Source organism: Pyxicephalus adspersus, chromosome 6 (assembly GCF_032062135.1).
Source record: "Pyxicephalus adspersus chromosome 6, UCB_Pads_2.0, whole genome shotgun sequence".
NCBI classification, from domain to species: domain Eukaryota; kingdom Metazoa; phylum Chordata; class Amphibia; order Anura; family Pyxicephalidae; genus Pyxicephalus; species Pyxicephalus adspersus.
In genome coordinates this window covers 53,428,156-53,447,262 of record NC_092863.1, presented here as the reverse complement: position 1 = coordinate 53,447,262, position 19,107 = coordinate 53,428,156, and the positions used below count along the sequence as shown (strand labels likewise).

General features: G+C 36.5%; 1 protein-coding gene across 11 annotated transcripts in view; it reads right to left on the bottom strand.

Moving 5' to 3' along the window:
• Positions 1 to 19,107, bottom strand: part of NCOR2 (nuclear receptor corepressor 2) — a 224,705-nt gene that overhangs the window by 125,466 nt on the left and 80,132 nt on the right. For all 11 annotated transcript variants that reach the window (XM_072415778.1, XM_072415779.1, XM_072415775.1 and 8 more), the window contains exon 4: positions 17,084 to 17,264. In XM_072415778.1, coding sequence (XP_072271879.1) covers positions 17,084 to 17,264 — 181 coding nt within the window. The remainder of the gene's footprint in view (positions 1 to 17,083; positions 17,265 to 19,107) is intronic.

Genomic DNA, 19,107 nt, shown 5'->3' with positions numbered 1-19,107 from the left:
TGGCAATATACTTGATAGCAGTAGAGTACACAATGACCTTGTTTGTTCTATTCTTGGAACCAGTATAGCATATTGATCTGGGGATGAAAGGGTGAGGATCCTTCTATTTTTCCAGAACAAACTATTAAAATGCATCCCATGTGAGGGAAACCTAAGTCTCAGTGGCAGCATGCCAACAGAGAGAACCCCCCTCTAATGAAACCCAACACTGGCCTTCAAAGGCCTGCTTAGTAGAGCTTGGCATCCCCCACCTCCATACTTGCTGCTGCACACCAGCTGCACCACTTACAATGACACTGGTGTGACTGGGCCTACACAAGTTAGTGACATCATGGCTTTAACCATCCAAGTCCTAACACTAGAAGAATAAAATGGGAGGTGATGATGGCAGAATAATTAACCCCGTGTGTGATGAGAGACTGCAAAAAAAAAAAAACCTGTTAAACTCCACAATGGACTTTGGATTAGATTGCTAAATTACTTTGCTGAAATTAGATACTAACCAATCTTCCGGTCTACAAAATACAGTTTGATAGTGGTTCTTTCCAAACAGCTTACCCTTTACTATAACTTGTCCCTGGCAACAAAGGGTTACATTTCCCTATTAACCTATAGCTTACGGCTTCCATGGGATTAGAAAACAAGAAGCCTTCAAAATAATTAAATAATGATGTTTGTTTGCTCCTATGGCAGATTATTCAGTCAATGCCTTCCCGGTAATTACACTTCCCAATTATTTGTTTTCATAAGCTACTAACAACTGCTCAGCCCTTTTTTATTACAGAGTCTCCTTTTATGAATGCATGCAGAGTAAAGACAGAGACCACCTGCAAGACTTGGAATAAATGGAGCATGTAGAAGAGCTAAGCACAGTAAAGTAGAAGTAGACTTATATTTCCCTGCAGAATGCAAAGCATTTTATGACAGACCTTATTGTTATTGCTAAAATGCTCTTTGTGCCAGAACTATTTGCTTGTTCTTGGCAAAAGACGTCAACTGTAATATCTTAACTTTGGCTGATATGGTCTGTTCTGTCACTGACTTGTCGCACCCTACAATCATTTTTTATACCAAATGCTATAAATGGTGCCCCCACCTAGTTTGAAGCAAACTTTTGCTTTGGCCATGTACCCAGTATTATATATTTGTTTTTCCTTCATTTTTCTGCTAAAAAATTATAAAGGTTATGTGATGGTTCCATCATACAACATGGCCACAGCCCTATCTAAGCTACAACTCTGGCAGCTTACATCTTACACGGGACTTTTCTTCTAACATCAACATCTGTGGAGGTCTGCATTAAATGTTAGTATGTTGCTTTTCCTGCATGTTCAAAGAAAACGCCTATATAAAAAGCCTTTAATAAAGTTTACCCATTTTCCAACATATATAGCTAGCATTCTGTCTGGTAGAGACAGAGAAAGAACTAAATTCAAATGTTAACATACTACAATTAGGACCAATTCAAGACTAGCAGGCCCAGCAAATATAGTATAGGAGAAGACCATTTGAGGCAAAAACAAAGCTACAAGAACCCACACATCTGCAGGTAACGCTCACACCTGTTGTTGTCAACATGCATTTATCTAGAAAAACTTAAAATTAAGAGATTGCACCAAACAACTTGCTTTGTGGAAGTACCAGTAAAAAGCTCCTGCTGTCCAAAACGAACATTAAAGTAAAACAGTTGCCACAGAACATATAGTCCATATACAGCTTGCTGTTCTAAACGGATGAATCAAAGATTAAGTTGTTTTGGCCATAGTAGTAGAAGTGTGGTGCAAAACAAACCTTGTACCAACTTTAAAGCATGGTTGTAGGTTTGTTGTAGATGCTTCAGGGCCTGGTCAGCTTTCCGTCAATGAGTAAACTATGAATTTCACATAATATCAGAGTGTGCTTGAGGCCATCTCTCTGTAATATTAAATTATTAAAAAATGGATTTTTCACTCTGACACTCTGATAATGATACAAAGCAGATTAGCTAATCCACCAAGGAATGTCTTGCACAAAGACATGGAAGGTTTTGGCCTTGCCTAGTCAAATCCTCGATTTTAATAACACAAATGAAGGGGGAGTTAAGGAGGACCTACATACATTTTAAAAATGAAGGGTTTTTACAATGAGGAGTGGTCACAAATGTTATCAATAAAATATAAGTACGTTATATAAATTACTTACAAGAAATCTGTATTTCTTAGGGGGGCAATACCACAGGTGAAAGTATTTTGTACTTACATTACATCATTATATCTACTATCACATTAGTTGAAAAAATGATGTTAAGTGAGGGAGTGGGGTTATTCACTGTGGGGATTACGTACAGCTGCCAGGCCTGTGATTTAGTACATATAATAAAGAAAAAGGATAGAGAGCAGGCTTTTAAGGCAGACAGTCACTTAGGAGAGAGCAAGTATCTAAAAATCTACTTTGTCAATAATGCAAAAATTATATTAAACAGAAGATAAAGGAAAAAAAAAGGTTTGTCCAGCTATTACAATTTTAAGGCTGAACTTTGTTGATGTCCTCTTATCCTGACGCATTTCGCCTTTAAGGGGCTTCCCCAGGGGATTTTTAGAAGTCAGAATGCTACAAAATGTATAATACAGATATAAGTAAAGGTCATATTATATTAATATATTGAAAAAATGATGTTGTAAAAATCAGTTTCATAATATGTACCTTTATTGTTTGACCTTTATTGTTTGAATAAATACCTATTAATAATATTACAAATGACAAAGGATTTACTGAGCACTATGACTTGGCTAAATAGACAGCCCAAAAAAACTGCCTGCTTTGTAACTGAGAAAGTCTGACAGTCTAACAGCCAGGCAACTAACATTTTTTTTTAAGGATGTCAACAATGGCAGGTCCAACATTTATGAAAAAAACTGATATAATGCAACTCAATTTTAAAAAAGCTCATTTACTGCAATTCAATTTGCTCATTAGAATTACTTTTACATTACATAATTTATTGCTATATTGGGTGGCACTCCTCTATACTACCCTTTATGCATATTTAGTTTTTTTGCCTGAAGCTAGTACTATTTTATCAAGTGCCAATATAAATTATCTTTTGAACATGTTGCATAAAGATTGTGGGAATGACGTTTGCCTCATAATCGTTTTTTATTTTACAGACATTATGTGCCCTATTAATGGACTCATTTTTTTCTGCAGCAATGAGCTCTAATTATATTCATTTTTTACCTACTCTCTACACAAGCACAGCAGAATGTAATAATTACAGCGCACAGCAAGGCTCTGTTATAGGGCCTCCATATGGGACAACATTTAAATTTGGATGGAAAATGCAATTATCCCTTGGAGTCGATAGGCAGCTGAGTGCTATGATATGATCTGGAAATACCATTACACGCTTTTTCTTGCTGCAGTTAAATTTACCCAAAGAAAGCTTAACTACAGTACTTAAATTCCTATTATGCAGCCTGGTGGCAGGGAGCTGTGAAACGTCTGTGACTTAAGCATCCTTTTGGTAGAAAAAGATCTGTGCAGAATTTGAAAAAAAAAGACTATATTACACAGACCACCAGGGATGCAAGGAAATATTGACTTTATTATAGCTAGAAGTGAAGTACAGACTGTATCAAAATACACCAATCAAGAGCAATCCTGGAATCTAATACAAACTACAATTATGATTATTTTAACAGTGAACAAATTGCCTTATGTATACATCATAGTACATCTCTATAATTAATGCAAAAATAATGCTACTTCATCCAAGGGCCTTTAAACTGATGGTATTTTAAAAAAATTGGTAAATGAAACCTGTAAGTAATGTACTATATAGCTGTGCAAACTTGACAATCACCCCTACAGCAATTTGGACATTCTTTTCCAAATCATGAGCAAAACCTGTGCCCATTCAGCTAAATAGTTTTTGTGAGGTCAGGTGCGGTTGCTGGAGTAGTAGAACTGGTTTGTTAGTCAAGGGTTTCAATCCCAAAATTTTTCAATGGGTAAATTATCTTAGTTCAAGTTCTTCCACACAAAACTGGTCATGAATGTGGAGGTTTTGCCTCACACAAACTCCGCTTTCGGACATGGAGATTGATTTTTGCTAAACAACTTTTGAAAATGCTAGTTACCAGATATCTCAGGCTTCATTAATTTAGGCCACAGACCAAGAACAAACATGAATATGTTTAAATGATTCTAAAATTAAGAGACACTCTGCTAGAAATCTTAAACCAAATGTCAGCTCTAGCCCAAAAGTGATCATTTACCCAAAGATCTGTTGTGATTTTTGGATTACTGGCCGCAGGACATCAATATTCAGTGTGTGCTAGAATTTACCAGCATCCACACAAAGCCACTTTTCGTTTTTTAGAGGGCTTTCATTTCATTACTTTACCAATTGTAACAAAACCTCATTGGTTTGACTTCTGCCGAGTTTTGTATGTATATTTCCCCTTTTATTTTTGCTTTCTTCTGTAGGTCCTAGGAGGCTGCTTCTTATCCAAGACTTGCAGTTATTTCGAGGAAAACTAATACATTTGTGTCTAATACAGTAGTGGGGCAGCTGTAAATCCACAGGGAGGGAATTCAGCATTTGTTACTTGTTTAGCGGTGAAATTGCTTCAGGCTGTTGAATCACTAGATAATTTTGACCTAGATCCATACAAGCTACGGGATTCAGATTTTATTCTTGTGCAAGCTGCTCCTGGAGGATTAATATTCTATTTCAGACCTTTCAAAATAAGTGCTCAGCTGAACAGTCTGTACCTGAGAATATAATGAGCATTTATTAATAACTTGCAGATCTAATTCCACAGTGAGGCTACATTGTGAAAATTGAAAGCAATTTATTCTTTAAGTAAAATAGCTGAATCTAATTTCATAAGCTTCTTTGAAAAGTAAACCATAGAATCCTTTTTCCCTAATACCGATAACATAGAAAGTAAGCAAAAGGGAATTATCAGGTAATATCAACTAGAACAGCATATTTAAAGTGGCCCTTTCCATTAATTTAAAATTACTACTGCATTTGTGAGATTGTATATTTTAGCTCTCAAAGCAGATATCCTAGATCTTATTAACTGCAAGCAAAATCAAATTTGCTGATCTCCCTGGGCTAACCCCATCATATAAGTGCCAAGAACCAGGAGAAAGATTGGGACTTTTCTGGTACTCCATAAATACTACAAATATATAATAATTAAGTATGACTCATTTTTGTTTTATGATACTACAAATACAAAGGGGGTTGGATTTATTTATTCTCCGATTGTAGAAATATATGTTTGTATCTGCCCTCATACATGTGGTTTTTTTTTTTTGTTGGTTATCCCCAACAATGTTAATGTGACTGTCAGTAAGGAAAAGGTAGTGTCTTGACTGCCTATAGGGGGGTGTTTGTATTCAATAGGCTAGCCTTATCTCACTTGAGACCATTGTTGGGCCCTTTTAACATATTAACCCTCAGTGAGACCTAAAGGTTTACTGATATATTTTATAGTTTATATTTTATTTCTTTTATAGGAGTTAGTGAAAAAAGCAGATTTTTCCCCTCTTCTTTATGATGTTGATTTTGTTCTCATATACCCCAATATTACAGTCAGCTCCAACTATTGCCTGGCACACACATTGCAGGTGATCATTTTTCTTCTGTTTAAAAACCTTGTTTCATCATTTGCCAAGAGCGGGAGCAGCACGGCCTATTCATATTTTGGGATAATAATGCAAAAAGAAGTGTGCTTTTTTTTGTCTATTCATGGCTTTAACAAGTAACAATTGTTTTTAATCAAAACGGATATTTTAAAAAATGTGCAAGTAAATTATAAAATTGATTTTTTTCCATTTGTTTAAACTTGCTGGTTTACTTAGCAACACAACCGTTGTACATAGCTGCTGAATATATTAAATATATTATAATGTATAGTACAATAAAAGTGGCTTAACAGTCTACAGTCAGGCTCAATTCTAACACTGGCCCCATGCCTTATGTTTTCTATAGCCTGAAGACTGAAACCTCCCTTTCTGACCTTGCAGGATACTCATACGTGAACTCACTTTACTACCAATGCATCTATTTCCATGCTTCTAGCACAAGTCTGCCAGAAAGGTTGTGTCTGTAATTCCTTTTCTCTTTGTTTTTGCTTATTTCTGCTGGGAATTTATGAACCAATTTTTCATGTCAGCTTGTGTGTTGGGGTTAACGGTTTACTGCGAACAGAAACTATAGGTATTCAGTATTCAAGCACTGCAAAAAGAAGAAGAAAAAGCACATTTTCTATTAGTACATATAAATCAAGTGCCAGGTTTTACATTTGACTGGAATTGTAATATTTTGAGCCATCTGCAACTATAAACCAATCAAATTAAAAACCCCTAGTTAAAATAAACAAAAATCACTCTGGGTTTTAGAAAATAGAAGTTAAATGACCAGGAATCCATTATTTCTCTGTGTGGAGAAAAGTGCCTCATCAGTGTTCTGAATCATTAATATGTTTGTTAGCAGTCAGTGGATTCCTCTGTCAATGAAATGCTTTTATCTGTCTGCGCCTGTAAGTGCCAAGTGTAATCCATCGCAAACATATCTGCCCTCCAGGTCAGCCTACAAGATACAAACCTTTTTCTTCCATTGTTTATGCTGCGGAATTTACCTTTTTTTTTTTCTTTTTTGACTTCCACAGTAATTAAGATTACTAAAGCACCAACACTACGCCTGTATTACTCCTGTGTCCTTGTAATGCTGAGGAGTCTCCAGTTATATCTTTTATGCTGTAGAGATCCAGCAAAAACCATCTTATTATTTCATTCCAGCAGAGCAAAGGCAAATTGAAAGACTTGAGAGTGACAGATAGTGATACGCAACAGAGGGTGTTAAGTGTCCCCAGATGACCTCTCTTTCTACCATCCGCTGCCAGCATTCCATTACTGAAAGCTGCATTATGCACTCCCTGTTCTCTGTGAATGCTCAACACAAGTCTTTTATTCTAAAGATGTTTGAATATCTTTTAAAACTGTGGATTCTACTTTCAAGGATCTCGCTCGGACCATTTTACATTTCAAGTGTGCCATTTATAGAAAGACTGTTTTTAAAATGTGTAGACTAAAGCAGTAATGGAAAAATTGTAGATTCATCCCTGTAGTGTTCATCAGTGTATGATATATACCTAAATGTATTATAGCTGTGTGCAGTATTTGCACACTTTTACATAAAACACTATGAAAAGACTGACCTGAACATTGTTAAGATTTAAAGTTTTAGGAACACTAAATGAAAGATCAGACATTCTAAAGTCAATGTTACCAAGTGTACAGACTTAGGAAGTACCCAGCAGGTCCTTGATTACGTACAGTAGTTGTGTTTTCAGAGGGTACATTTGAGAACTACTGCTTTATAGCCCTGTATCCATAATAAGATGACAGATTTTTGACAATGGACAATAAACCAAGATCAATTAGAAAAAAACAAGTTAGCTTTTCATCCTCCTAATGTGTTTGTTAAAATAAATAAGACTCCCTCAAGGGAACCTATTGGGAGCTGGATGGTTTTATGCACGGAAATACGTTGGGTTGTGACATTTTGCACATTGCTGTTGTTGTATAAAGAAGATCCTCTGTGTTTAATATCATGATGAGATCAACTTTCTTATTTTGCACTTCAAAATGTTCCAATAAAACGTACTGAAGTGGAGATCATCCAATTTAAAGACACATAAAAGGCTGCTGACGTAGGTATCTCAACAAGATACTGAATGATGGCTGAGCACACAGACCAGACATAGGCAATGTTTTCAAAATATATTCTCAGGGGTTACTTTCCTATTTACTTACTACTGAGCATCTAAGCATCTAAGCATTTTTTACATAACATATCTAAACCAAAAAAACAAAAACGAAACGAGAAAAAAAAAAAAAAAAAACTTACAAAGCCGACACACTTAAAATGGAACTAAACCCTGTTTACGCTCACCTGTCCCCATTCCTTCTGGGGAACATCCATCCTCTTCCTTCTTTTCATTTGATCTTTGGACATCTTGATTGGCTGGGCTAAGAGGAAATATCTTTTGCACATGCAAACTTAAGTTCATTCAGTCCTCGCAGCCGCAGGGAAAGCAGGGATGAGTCCATTATTTTTACTTTGTGACTATGCCAATAACATAAGTCCTCTACTAGGAGGACAATGTTCACTTACTCTACTGTACTAGGAAAACAGAAACTGGGCAGGATCACTGGAAACTCCCCCTGTGCTTTTGTACATAACCATGTAGTCCTTAGAACAATAATGAATACCAATGTAGCACAGACAACACACAAAGTTATCTGCAGATAACATTTATGACCAGTTAAAAATGTATTTTTGTGTACTAAAACAGTTTAAAAGGGAGCTATATGTTAAAAAAATGTTTTTGCAGAGGGACAGGCAATGTACCTTTTGCAATAAAACTTACCTGTCTTTGTTCTGGATATAAAGGCAGCTTAGTGCATGATGCATATCCCTGGCTGCCATCCCAAGCGCAGGAGTTATATCAATATGGCCTGGCCAAAGTGCTTGAAGACCCAAACCCAGAAGAAGACTGCATGAAGATGTCAGTGCCGGTGCCAGACGAGAAGTGAATGTACTTAAAGAATTGTGAACAGGTTGGCAAGTTTATTTATTTGCTGAAGAACATTGCCTTAAGCTGCGTACACACTTCCAATTTTTATCGTTGGAAATGAACGACGAACGATCGATTGGGCAAAAATCGTTCTTAAAAAAAGTAACCAACGACGCCGACGAACGAGAAAAGTCGCTGGAAATGAACGACCGGACCGGCGGATCGGATTGGACGACGATCGTTTACCATCTATCGTGTGTACGGTCGTTCATTGATCGTCCATGGTCTGAGCATGCGCGGTGAACGAACGTTCGCTTACTTCCTGTGGTGCACGTCACTTCCTGTATCGTTCAAACGATCGCATCTATCGTGTGTACAATATCTGCGAACGATCGTGTCGTTATCTGTATGTACAGGATCGGTACTATACGATCGTTCGCAGATATCGTGCAGGATCGTTCGTCGTTCGTTTACCAACGATAATAATTGGAAGTGTGTACGTAGCTTTACCCTTCTTCAATAAACAACTTGCCTTCCCACAATTTGTGAAATGTTTAGTTTATCTCTTGAAAAGTATATTAAAAAATCAAAACAAATACATTTATTAATAGAGCTGATATAAACACAAAATAGAATGAAGCTCAATAAACTCATTTATTCTGTGCCCACCAATTTTGTGGCTCAAAGATCTATTGCTCAGCATTTCTTCCTAGATCCATGCACTTATAATAATCCAGTTAATTACAGCCATCTACTACATCCCTAGAAATCTGGGTTCCTAACCAGCAGGAGGTTTTTTAGTGAACCTGTTTCCAATTCCTGCAATGTGCAAATTCAGTAGGACTACGTAAACATTGGGGAACCAGGTGAAACACCAGGGTTGTAAACCTGAGGAACCCTTTTTTTATGAGATTAAAAACCATGGAAATTGGTTTGTTTAATTTTTCTTTAAAATTGAAGCAATGGCAAAAAGTCAAAAATAGCAAACGTATATTTTCATGTTTCGTAACCGTTATCATAATTTAAGCTAATTTAACAGAATGTCACATGATTTAGTTATGAGCTAGTTTACATCTTTATTCATCATATATTTTTTGCTAGGAGAATATTATCAGTTTAATCTGACATTTCCCCAAATATTCACTGCAAGTAAATCTTCCTGATGCACATTTCTGAAATGACATATTGATTCACCACCAGTAAATGCTTTATAAATATTTCACTTTGTGTTGTTAAACAGACTTGACTGGCAGATATCTTCCCCACCTTGAGCCCATGGAAATTTATCACTGATTTTTAAAGCTTTTGCTGTTGTCTTTTGTAGGTCTGATGGTTTACACTTGTACAGACACTGCAAATAATGGAGGGTGCAACATGCAGAAAAAGTTAACAGCTTCATTTAAGGACGGAGTTTAATATGTCAATAATTCATCTGTTCAGCTGAAAAAAAAAAATCATCCAAATTAAATTTTGTGAGTATTTCTGAAAAGGATTGCGCAGCACATTCAGGGAAATGACGTACGCTATGCTAATTATTCTAAAAAATAAAGACAGTTGTTTTTATTGCTCTCTACCGTCTCTGGAATTTCCCCCAGCATTCCTTTCTCCACAGTGCAGCCTTAATAAATTATATGGAGACATTTACTGCTGCACAACCAAACACACTGCCAACAGTGATTCTGGTAAAATTGAAATTTAACTCCTTAATGGACCATTGGTAATAATTATTATATTTATTATTGATAGCTAAAAGAATATTATATAAATACAAAAGTTCATAATATTTGGTCTTATGGATAAAATAAAATAAAAAACACTCAAACTATATTTAAAATTCTGCAGGCTTACTTAGGGTTTAGTATATTTTGTCTTCTTTGGTTTAAGGGTATGACTTTTTTCTCTGTGTTTTAAAGAATTATTTTTTATACAATAATATGAAATCATATTTCCGCTTTTAATGATGGCCATGTTATGACAGATAGTTTTACATTGGCGCCTCAAGCTATAACTAAGCACAATGAATGCTAAGCAAGAGCTCTCACTTTCAAAATTGAATTACATATCTTTGAGGAGACCAAATGTTTTCCCAGACCAAAGACGAAGTGGTGAAAGAAAGAAAAAAAGAAAACTGGAAATAGTATTCATAGCAATCTATGGGTCTAATCTCCTAAATGAAACTGCTGAAAATCAAGCAATCTGGCTGGTTGTTGTGGAGTGGCTCAGTTATTACTGCTTGTCCTACTTTGCTCCAGTTTTTGAAACTTAGTTCCTCAGGTTTACAAAATAAGAAAAATAACAAAAAGTAGAGGATCTAGCCATAAAAACTAGGTTTAATGTTGGATTAAAGACGAGGCTTCTTGTGTGGAGCCAAGTGACACCTCCTTTGTTTCAGTGTTTCACTATAGCAAATAGACTCCCCCCCCCCCCATTCCATCTTCCAGTCAGGCCCAACCTTGTTTTAGTAAGGTGCCAAAAAAGAGGTAAATGCATGCAAAATCAGGTAAAAAAAATAATGCAAAAGAAATGCTAAAACAAACTCCCAGCCTGAACCTCAAGACTGAGCAAACTTCTACTAGCCTTCATATAATTTAATGCCCAGCATACACATAATAGTAAATCATGAATGTTGGACTTAGCTACTGCTACTGCCTCCTTCAGTGTTCACAAAATAGAGATCTCTTGTATGATCAGCTTTGGGTGAATAAAAACCATGTATTCAGCACAATATGGGTTTAAAAAAAAGGCACTAGGTCTCTTTCCCATACCTGACCTATGAAAAATGAGCCATGTGTAAAAGTAATTGTATAAATATGAAAACCCAGCACAATCATAATAACATTTCCTGTTATGACGCCCATAAAGTGGAAATGTTCCATATTAGCGAAACAGTAACCTTTTATTTAACACGTCATTCTTCATAAGCAGATAATAACAGCGATGATACCCAGAGATGTATGGTATATGCTATTTGGTAAGGGGCAGCAGGTTAAAAAAAAACTGTTTTATGAGGGTTTTTACATACCAAAACCTAATATCCCATAGTTGTATTATTTTTTTGTTTTGTCTACTTGTAAAACACGCTCCACACATTAGATTTTCTATAATTAGAAATGTGATGTTCTTTCAAGCTTTTCCTAAAAACCAAACTAGTAATCAAAATCAAAATTAGCATAAACACATATTAACTAAACCATCACCTTTGAGTATGCACAGACGGATAGCACCAAGTCTTATTATGCATCTTTAGTTGTAACATTTTTGTGATTTATGGCCAAAGTGATTGACCTCTTAGTCCCTTTCCAAGCCAAGTGGTTACTTCCCCCCATGTCATTACAGGACATAGTAGTGATACAGGGGTAAGCTAGGAGGACCACATCAATACTACTTTATTCTCCTAAAACAAATTAGTTGTAACACATGTTCCGGTATGACCAAACCTTGAGAAACCCAAAACACATCCAAAACAACCTTATGTTGATGTTAAAACTAGGCACATAGAGTATATATCCCTTCTCTGGTAATCCCTGGTCATCATAACAACAGCTGCTGAGTTATATTGTACTATATACTGAGGTAATCTATAGTGAGGACTTGCAATTAAGCCACATCAGCTGACAATCTTCAATGCCATTACCATGTGTTCCTCATGTAGAACACTCTATACAAGATAATTGCTCACCGTGTCTGAATGGGGCTGGTGACTTGACCACATTCGTACTTATGTCAGAAAATTGAGACAAGTGAAACTTTTCTCTATTAAAGTAGCTTTTTATTTTATACTCGTAGGGAAATGTGATGGGATTGGTTTCTTTATGCCTTAAGAAAGAGGTTTTATATCCAGGCACAAGTGTTTTGTTTGTTTGATGTCAAACTAATAATTTTCATATTGGGTGTGAATTTGAGTAATTAACTGACAAAAGCCATTTCTGTAAATGAGGCCTGGGTTTTCATTATTTATAGGCACATAAACATACAACAACAAGGGATGTGTTGTATGGCCAGGCCTGTCAAGGAAATACCAAGTCGTGCACAATGACTATAGTATGTGAAAGGTGAAAGATCTGTTGCTCTGTAAAGCTGCGTACACACGTCAGATTTTTCGATGCCGATTATCGGGCGAGAATCTGGCGTGTGTACAGTCGGCGTCGTTTATCAACCGTGGATCCGTCCTGGCGGATCCACGAACGATGAGCGATCCTAATGCAAGGGAAGGGGGGGGGAAACGCGCAGCAGGGTGCCGCTCCATCATTCTCCCCCTCCCCTCTCCATAGAGCAGAACGGTGCTGTATGTACAGCACCGTTCATGCATCGTGTAGTCCTTTGTCGTTGGAAAGGATCGTGAATGATCCTTTCCAACGACAAAAATTGCACGTGTGTACGCAGCTTAAATAACACTTATCTCTGTGTACTCACAATTGCCTTTACTAGTTCTGGTAAACTACAACCCAAGTAATGTTATGAAGCTGATAGCTCATCTGTTAAAACACAGTCATGTTTTACAAATTAAAATTATTAACAATTGATAAATCTTGCCTCTGACCTGCATATACATAATACATAAATAACTTTGTAACGTCTGTTGAATATGAAACTTTTTTTTTTTTTTTTACAAAAACATGTTGATGCAAAAAACAGCTATAATGAAAGAAAGTTGCACAAATATAAACATTTTACATTGATTTAAAGATAGAGCCCCTTTTCTGCTTTTCTGCCTTGGGATATACTATAGGCCATTAAATATGTTTCCAATTGCATTAAAACATGAAGAAAAAGTGATATAATCTTAAAAATCTAAAGTGTGAACTACCACGTTTTCATTTACAAATTTATTAAAAAAAAAAAAACAACAAAAAAATGACGACATGTTCAATACAGAGACTCACAATGCCTCCCTATTTGCGAAACCAAACCATCAAAAGGAATTCTTATACAATAATGTGAGTGTGTATCTTCAATTCAGTAGTTATATTCAGCAGCCACAATTAAATATATGCCTGATTTCTGTATAATAAATGAGAATTACTGCAGGTCAACACAGCATGCAGGAACAAATTCATTAATATCTGATGGGGTTGCACGCCTGCCAGTTTCTTGTGGCAGTGAAACAGCCAAATGATGAAGAAATAAAAGGCAGGTAAAAACTGCTAACACTACTGCATCTGACAGCTGATATTCCTGGAAGACAACAGCCAGGCAGCTGCCAGTAAAAGCATCTATTTGTTTTCCAGCACTTCTCATTATCCAAAAATTCAGATAGCATAGACATGACTCGCCAGGCGTTATTTCCAGGTTTTGTTGACGGGCTGCTTCAACACTGAATCGACTCCTACACATCCTGACACAGTGCTTCAGCTCTAGAAAGGGTCAGTACTTAGACTCCCCCTCCCACACATGTTGCATCTAAGGATTATGCTAGTGCCATTTTACCTCCTAGCCAACTGGGATCTCTGCCAAGGTCAACACAAGTCGCAGCCAGTTTCATGAATAACGGGGAGGCCCGGCCCACTGGAAACTCTGAGATGTTAATCCGAGCAACAGATTAGTGTTCCCATAACAGAGCTGTACTGAGATGCATCGAGCAGGGACAATGCTGGACAATATCCAAGTAGACCACAAGACACCAATCTAGTTCTTAGCTGTGCCACCACAAAAAAGATTTTGTTTCCAAACTCTATTTTAAAGCAGAGTTTAATATGGCAGAGTGAATGCTGTATAAATAGGTGAAACATTTAAACTGGACTCAAAGCAGACATGTCTTAATAAATACATTTGAAAATTACCCCTTCAATGTACAGATGTTCCTCATGTATAAATACGTGTAGAGAATTTCCAGTGAACAGTACTTATTAAGAGCAGAGGAAAAACAACACAAAGCACAGCCCCAAGGGCCTTGGTCTGAAGTGCTTTCTCTATGCACAGCGGAATTCCCTGAAGGAAAGGCAGCTACGTGAGTGCATGTGGCAAATAATGACAGTAAGGTTCACTGTGGGTAACTTGTTCCCGTGAGAGAAGGTCCTATTAATCTACTTACAGCATGCCAGTGGCTGCCCTTGCAATCACACCAGATTTTACCAGTTTTAACATTCCTCTGGGGCTTTCGGATAAAAGTTTTAATGGAGAGTTAAGGTCTATCATAATCTAACCAGTAATAATTGTACACTGGAAGTGAAAATGTCAGATTTTCATATTTAATATCACTATTTTCCTTTACATTAATTATTCTAACAAATGTGCATTTTATTTCTGCAAGTACACCTTTGTGCATATAGTAGATCTAAACTACTCCATCATCTAGCCTGTTTTTAAAGAACTTATATACAAACTCATACTAGTTCAATGAACTAGAGAGTTTATTTGGCCATGGAAAATAATCTGAACCATACAGATACAAGGGTGTGACTTTATAACAATGATAGTGTAGAATTCATGTCACAGAATAGTCCTGATTTTTCTAAAAAAAAAAAAATACACTTTTCCATTCATAGGTAAGTACAAAGTTTAGCAGCTAGAACAGCCATCCTCAACCATTGTTCCTCCAGCAGTTATGAGGGGTTCATTGAGCTGTGCATGACTGTCCTTCCATCCTTCTGTCTGATTTGTTCTAACGCCATTTGGCAGGGCCACAAGCATGAATCCAATGATCTTTTTACCTTGTACTGGAATCGATGGAATTCAGGCCAATAGTGTAAGAGGGATATTCACATTGACCTTCAATGCAAGAGGCAATTTTCCAGTGAAATTATAGCAGGGGTTCCCCCAAAGTAAAAGAAAAAAGTCAAATCAAACTAAAATGCTGACAGCAGACATCCTTGCCTATCTATTCTTTATAGCAGCAACAAATGATAGTTTAAAGATACTGTAGAACAACTTGAACTCATCAAAATCAAGTGGACCATACAGCCTAATGTCTTAAAAAGAGTAGTAAAACATATACAGTATATTAGAAATCAGTATATCAGCAATAACCACCACAATACATCCTAGCCCCATTTCAGCCATATTATAGGACATGAGCTCTTCATATATTCATTCTGGCACAAAAACAAACCTAGCTGTATCGGCAGTATCTAGGTTAATAAACTGAAACAAGCTGCCCTTTCTTGGTCATAATCCAAACAAAACACAGAAAGGAGGGCCTGCTGGTTTTCCTCAAGTTCTTATCCCAAAGCACAACCTTCACAGCATTCCAACTATCTCTGTACCATCCTCAGTGGAGAAAAGAAAAACAATGTATAAATGGAAACAGATTGGGTTTCTATTGAGCAGAATGGAATGATAACAGAGAAAATCATAAATGGCTCCATTCTCTCAACTCTGCAACAGTGGTCACTTGGTTCTATTCACGTCAATTAGAGACAAAACAATCACAGGTTTGCCTAGATTAAAGTAGACTAACATAACAATATGATGCAAAAGTGAATAGAGGGCATGTATGTATGGATATATATGGATACACACACGTACATCATACACACACTGCAAGCAAAAATATATGTATGTAAGGTTGGCACAGGCATTGACACTCCCAAAAGTAGAAGAGCTTCTTAGATTGCAGAGCTTGAAGTGAGAAGTAGGAAAATCAAGAAGCTATGGAGGGGAGTATGCCATTTTCAATTGCATGGCAAGTCTTTTTAAACTTTCTAGACCTTATAGGTCATCTTTAACATCTCGATTCATTTGGTACCAGTTGCATAGAAGTTTTCCAGCAAGTTTGACAATATTAATATTTATCAGCTTCCTAAAAGCCCTACAGAGAACCAGGCGCTCAAATCAGGCCTTTTAAAGCCACATAATTTTTTACGGCTGTCTCTATGGGGAAGATCCACCTATAGAGTTGTCACAAGAACAAAAAATTAGAATAAAAATTAAGTGTTCCAATGGGTAACACCTTTTTTTGACGACAATTATATACCAGAGAGATGTTCCTCTTACTTCCTTGTTTAATGGAATTTATTTTTTGCCATCTGTGTCCTTAAATAAAACTAAAATAGAACATTTTTAAACCAGATTTCCTATTCAAATGAGGAAAAAAACCCTTTTGGCTTTTTTACATTTTCCTTAAATTTCTCTCTCTAGATCATGGCGTCAGCTTTGCAAGTAAAGTTTACTACAGAGAACTGTCAACCAACCAAACCCTACTTTGCATAATGTCATCCCCAAAGTAAATACAAGGCATTCGGCCGACAACGACAAAGAGGGGCTCTTTGTCAACTGGAACTTCTCCAACATCTCTACAAGATGTTCCTAAAAGACGTCCCAGCAATTGCCTTATAGGGGATTTCTCAGCAGGACTGAACTGTCTGGGGTTACTATTAATGTATTTGTAGACAATAACCATAACCCATTTTTAGATGGATCTGAAAGCAATCCCACTGTATGTGTACCTGGGGAACACAGCATTGACTCCTGTACAATCCACTGAGAGGAAATGTTGGTCAATCAACTACATTTGGAAAGTATGAGTTTGCACGTTAAAAGTTTAACTTTAATAGTTACAGATTCACTACCTTGGTCAAGTCCTCACTGGCTGAATGTTGGCTGTGGCTGATAAGTGGAGAGTGTCTGATTAGAGATTCCTGCAGAAGTTCCAGTCTAGGCCTCTTTGTTTCCGTAATTTCAATATCGACCTGTTTGCTCATGTCAGATATGTATGTGTGAGGGTCTCCTCTCCCATGCAATTCCTGTGACCTGGAAAAAGACCAACACAAATATGGATAAATAGAATTTTGACCTGGAAAAAAAATATTAAAAGTAAGACAGGCAATATTGACAGTTATTAATCTGAACATGAAGGCTACACCTTAGGGGATACAAGAAACATACTAAGCATATGTACTGGAAAGCTGTCCCTGAAAAGCTATATTATATTTACAACTATAATATACTGTGTATATCGCAATTGTGATCATATAATACAGACTTTCAAGTGAACGCATCACCAACACAAAATTATCAACTGTCTTTAATAATCAGTAGTTAATCTCTGCATCAAGTCAAAATACTGTTATACACCTTATAACAAAATGTAACGATAAGACACGGTTACACTAGGAGTGTATAAGTATCTATATGTTAAGAAGAGCTCCAGCACAACTCCAGACTCTACTTCCTGGGTAGCAGGTGGAAGATCTAGACTATGGCACATACACACTTTAGGCTGGGTTCAGACTATAGATACTTTACCACAGCATTTACCATCCCTGGCAGCCTAGTTTTAGAGCGGTCAGAGTAGGCTTTTTCGCATATTAGCAAACGTCTGCAGCAACTTCAAAAGCTTATCGTTGCTTTTTTTTCATTTTTTTTTTTTTTATTGAAACAGGTTGTAACAAGCAGTTTAAGGCAGCACTAATCCAATGTTACCACCTTCTACTACCTGTCTAATAAATGGACCCATTTGGTCCAATATTAACCATTTTTGCAGAGCCGTGTGGGGAATAAGCAACAAATGGTAGGATTGCACAGAGGCAACTCCACACAGGAAGTGCACTTTTTTGCAGTGGTTTTGAGCGGTGATCATTGTTATAAAAAGTATCTAGCAATTACAGGCTATGCAAATAAAAACTTAAGAAAGAATCCTTTATTTTTAAAGGCATTCTAAAAAAAAATGGTCATTGCAGTTATTTTCCTTGAATTTTTTCAGATCATGTCTATTTTGCTAAAAAGTCAAAAGTGATTAGGTTTTATAATGCATTAAAAGCAAGGAAGCACATCAACACTAAAGAACATGAACATATGTGATGGGGGGGGGCACCTTATGGTTCTTGGAAATATTTTTTAAAAGATCTTTCCTTGGAATGGTTCCCTGGAAACAGATAAGTCTGGCTAAAAGTTGAACGGTGTAAGAAACTAGTAGCATACATATGTGGGATCAACATGCAATTAAACAACTGCTTTAAAACATCTCTATAATACATAAATACAACCAGACATTTTCCCAGGAACCCTCGACCAGTTTTGTTTATTTATGTGTTCATACAAACAGAGTCCAGTGACCTCTCTGTAATGTCACCAGAGGGAAGTTCTCAAGAAGGACACAGTTTTGATATCCCATAGCAAACATCTGAGTCTTCTTGCAAGTCAGATCCTATTTAAGCATTTAAGGCATGTGCTCATTTACAGACCTAAATATTTTAACAGAGCTAAAGGAGGTCTGGAAGTATGACTTATTCATAACCAGAGACTTAGCAGGGACATGAATTGCATAGTTGGGAAAGTCAAAAGAGCTCAAGATAAAAAAGTGAATAAAAACAACTCATTTAATCGCTCTTTCAAAATCAAAGAACCATATATCAAATTTATTTATTTGTGCTAAATTGGTGTTGGTACCCAAATGGCTGAATTCTGCTAAACAGTTGCAGAACAGTGTTTAAAAAAAAAAAAAGCAACAAACAAATCACACAAATAAAAAATACTTCATTAACCACCTGAGCGTTACACTGAGGTCTAGATTTCTGTACCAAAAGTGATCCACTGTTTTTCATGAATTTTTTTTTTTTTTAAATTGTAGACCTGTAACTTACAGAAATATGTC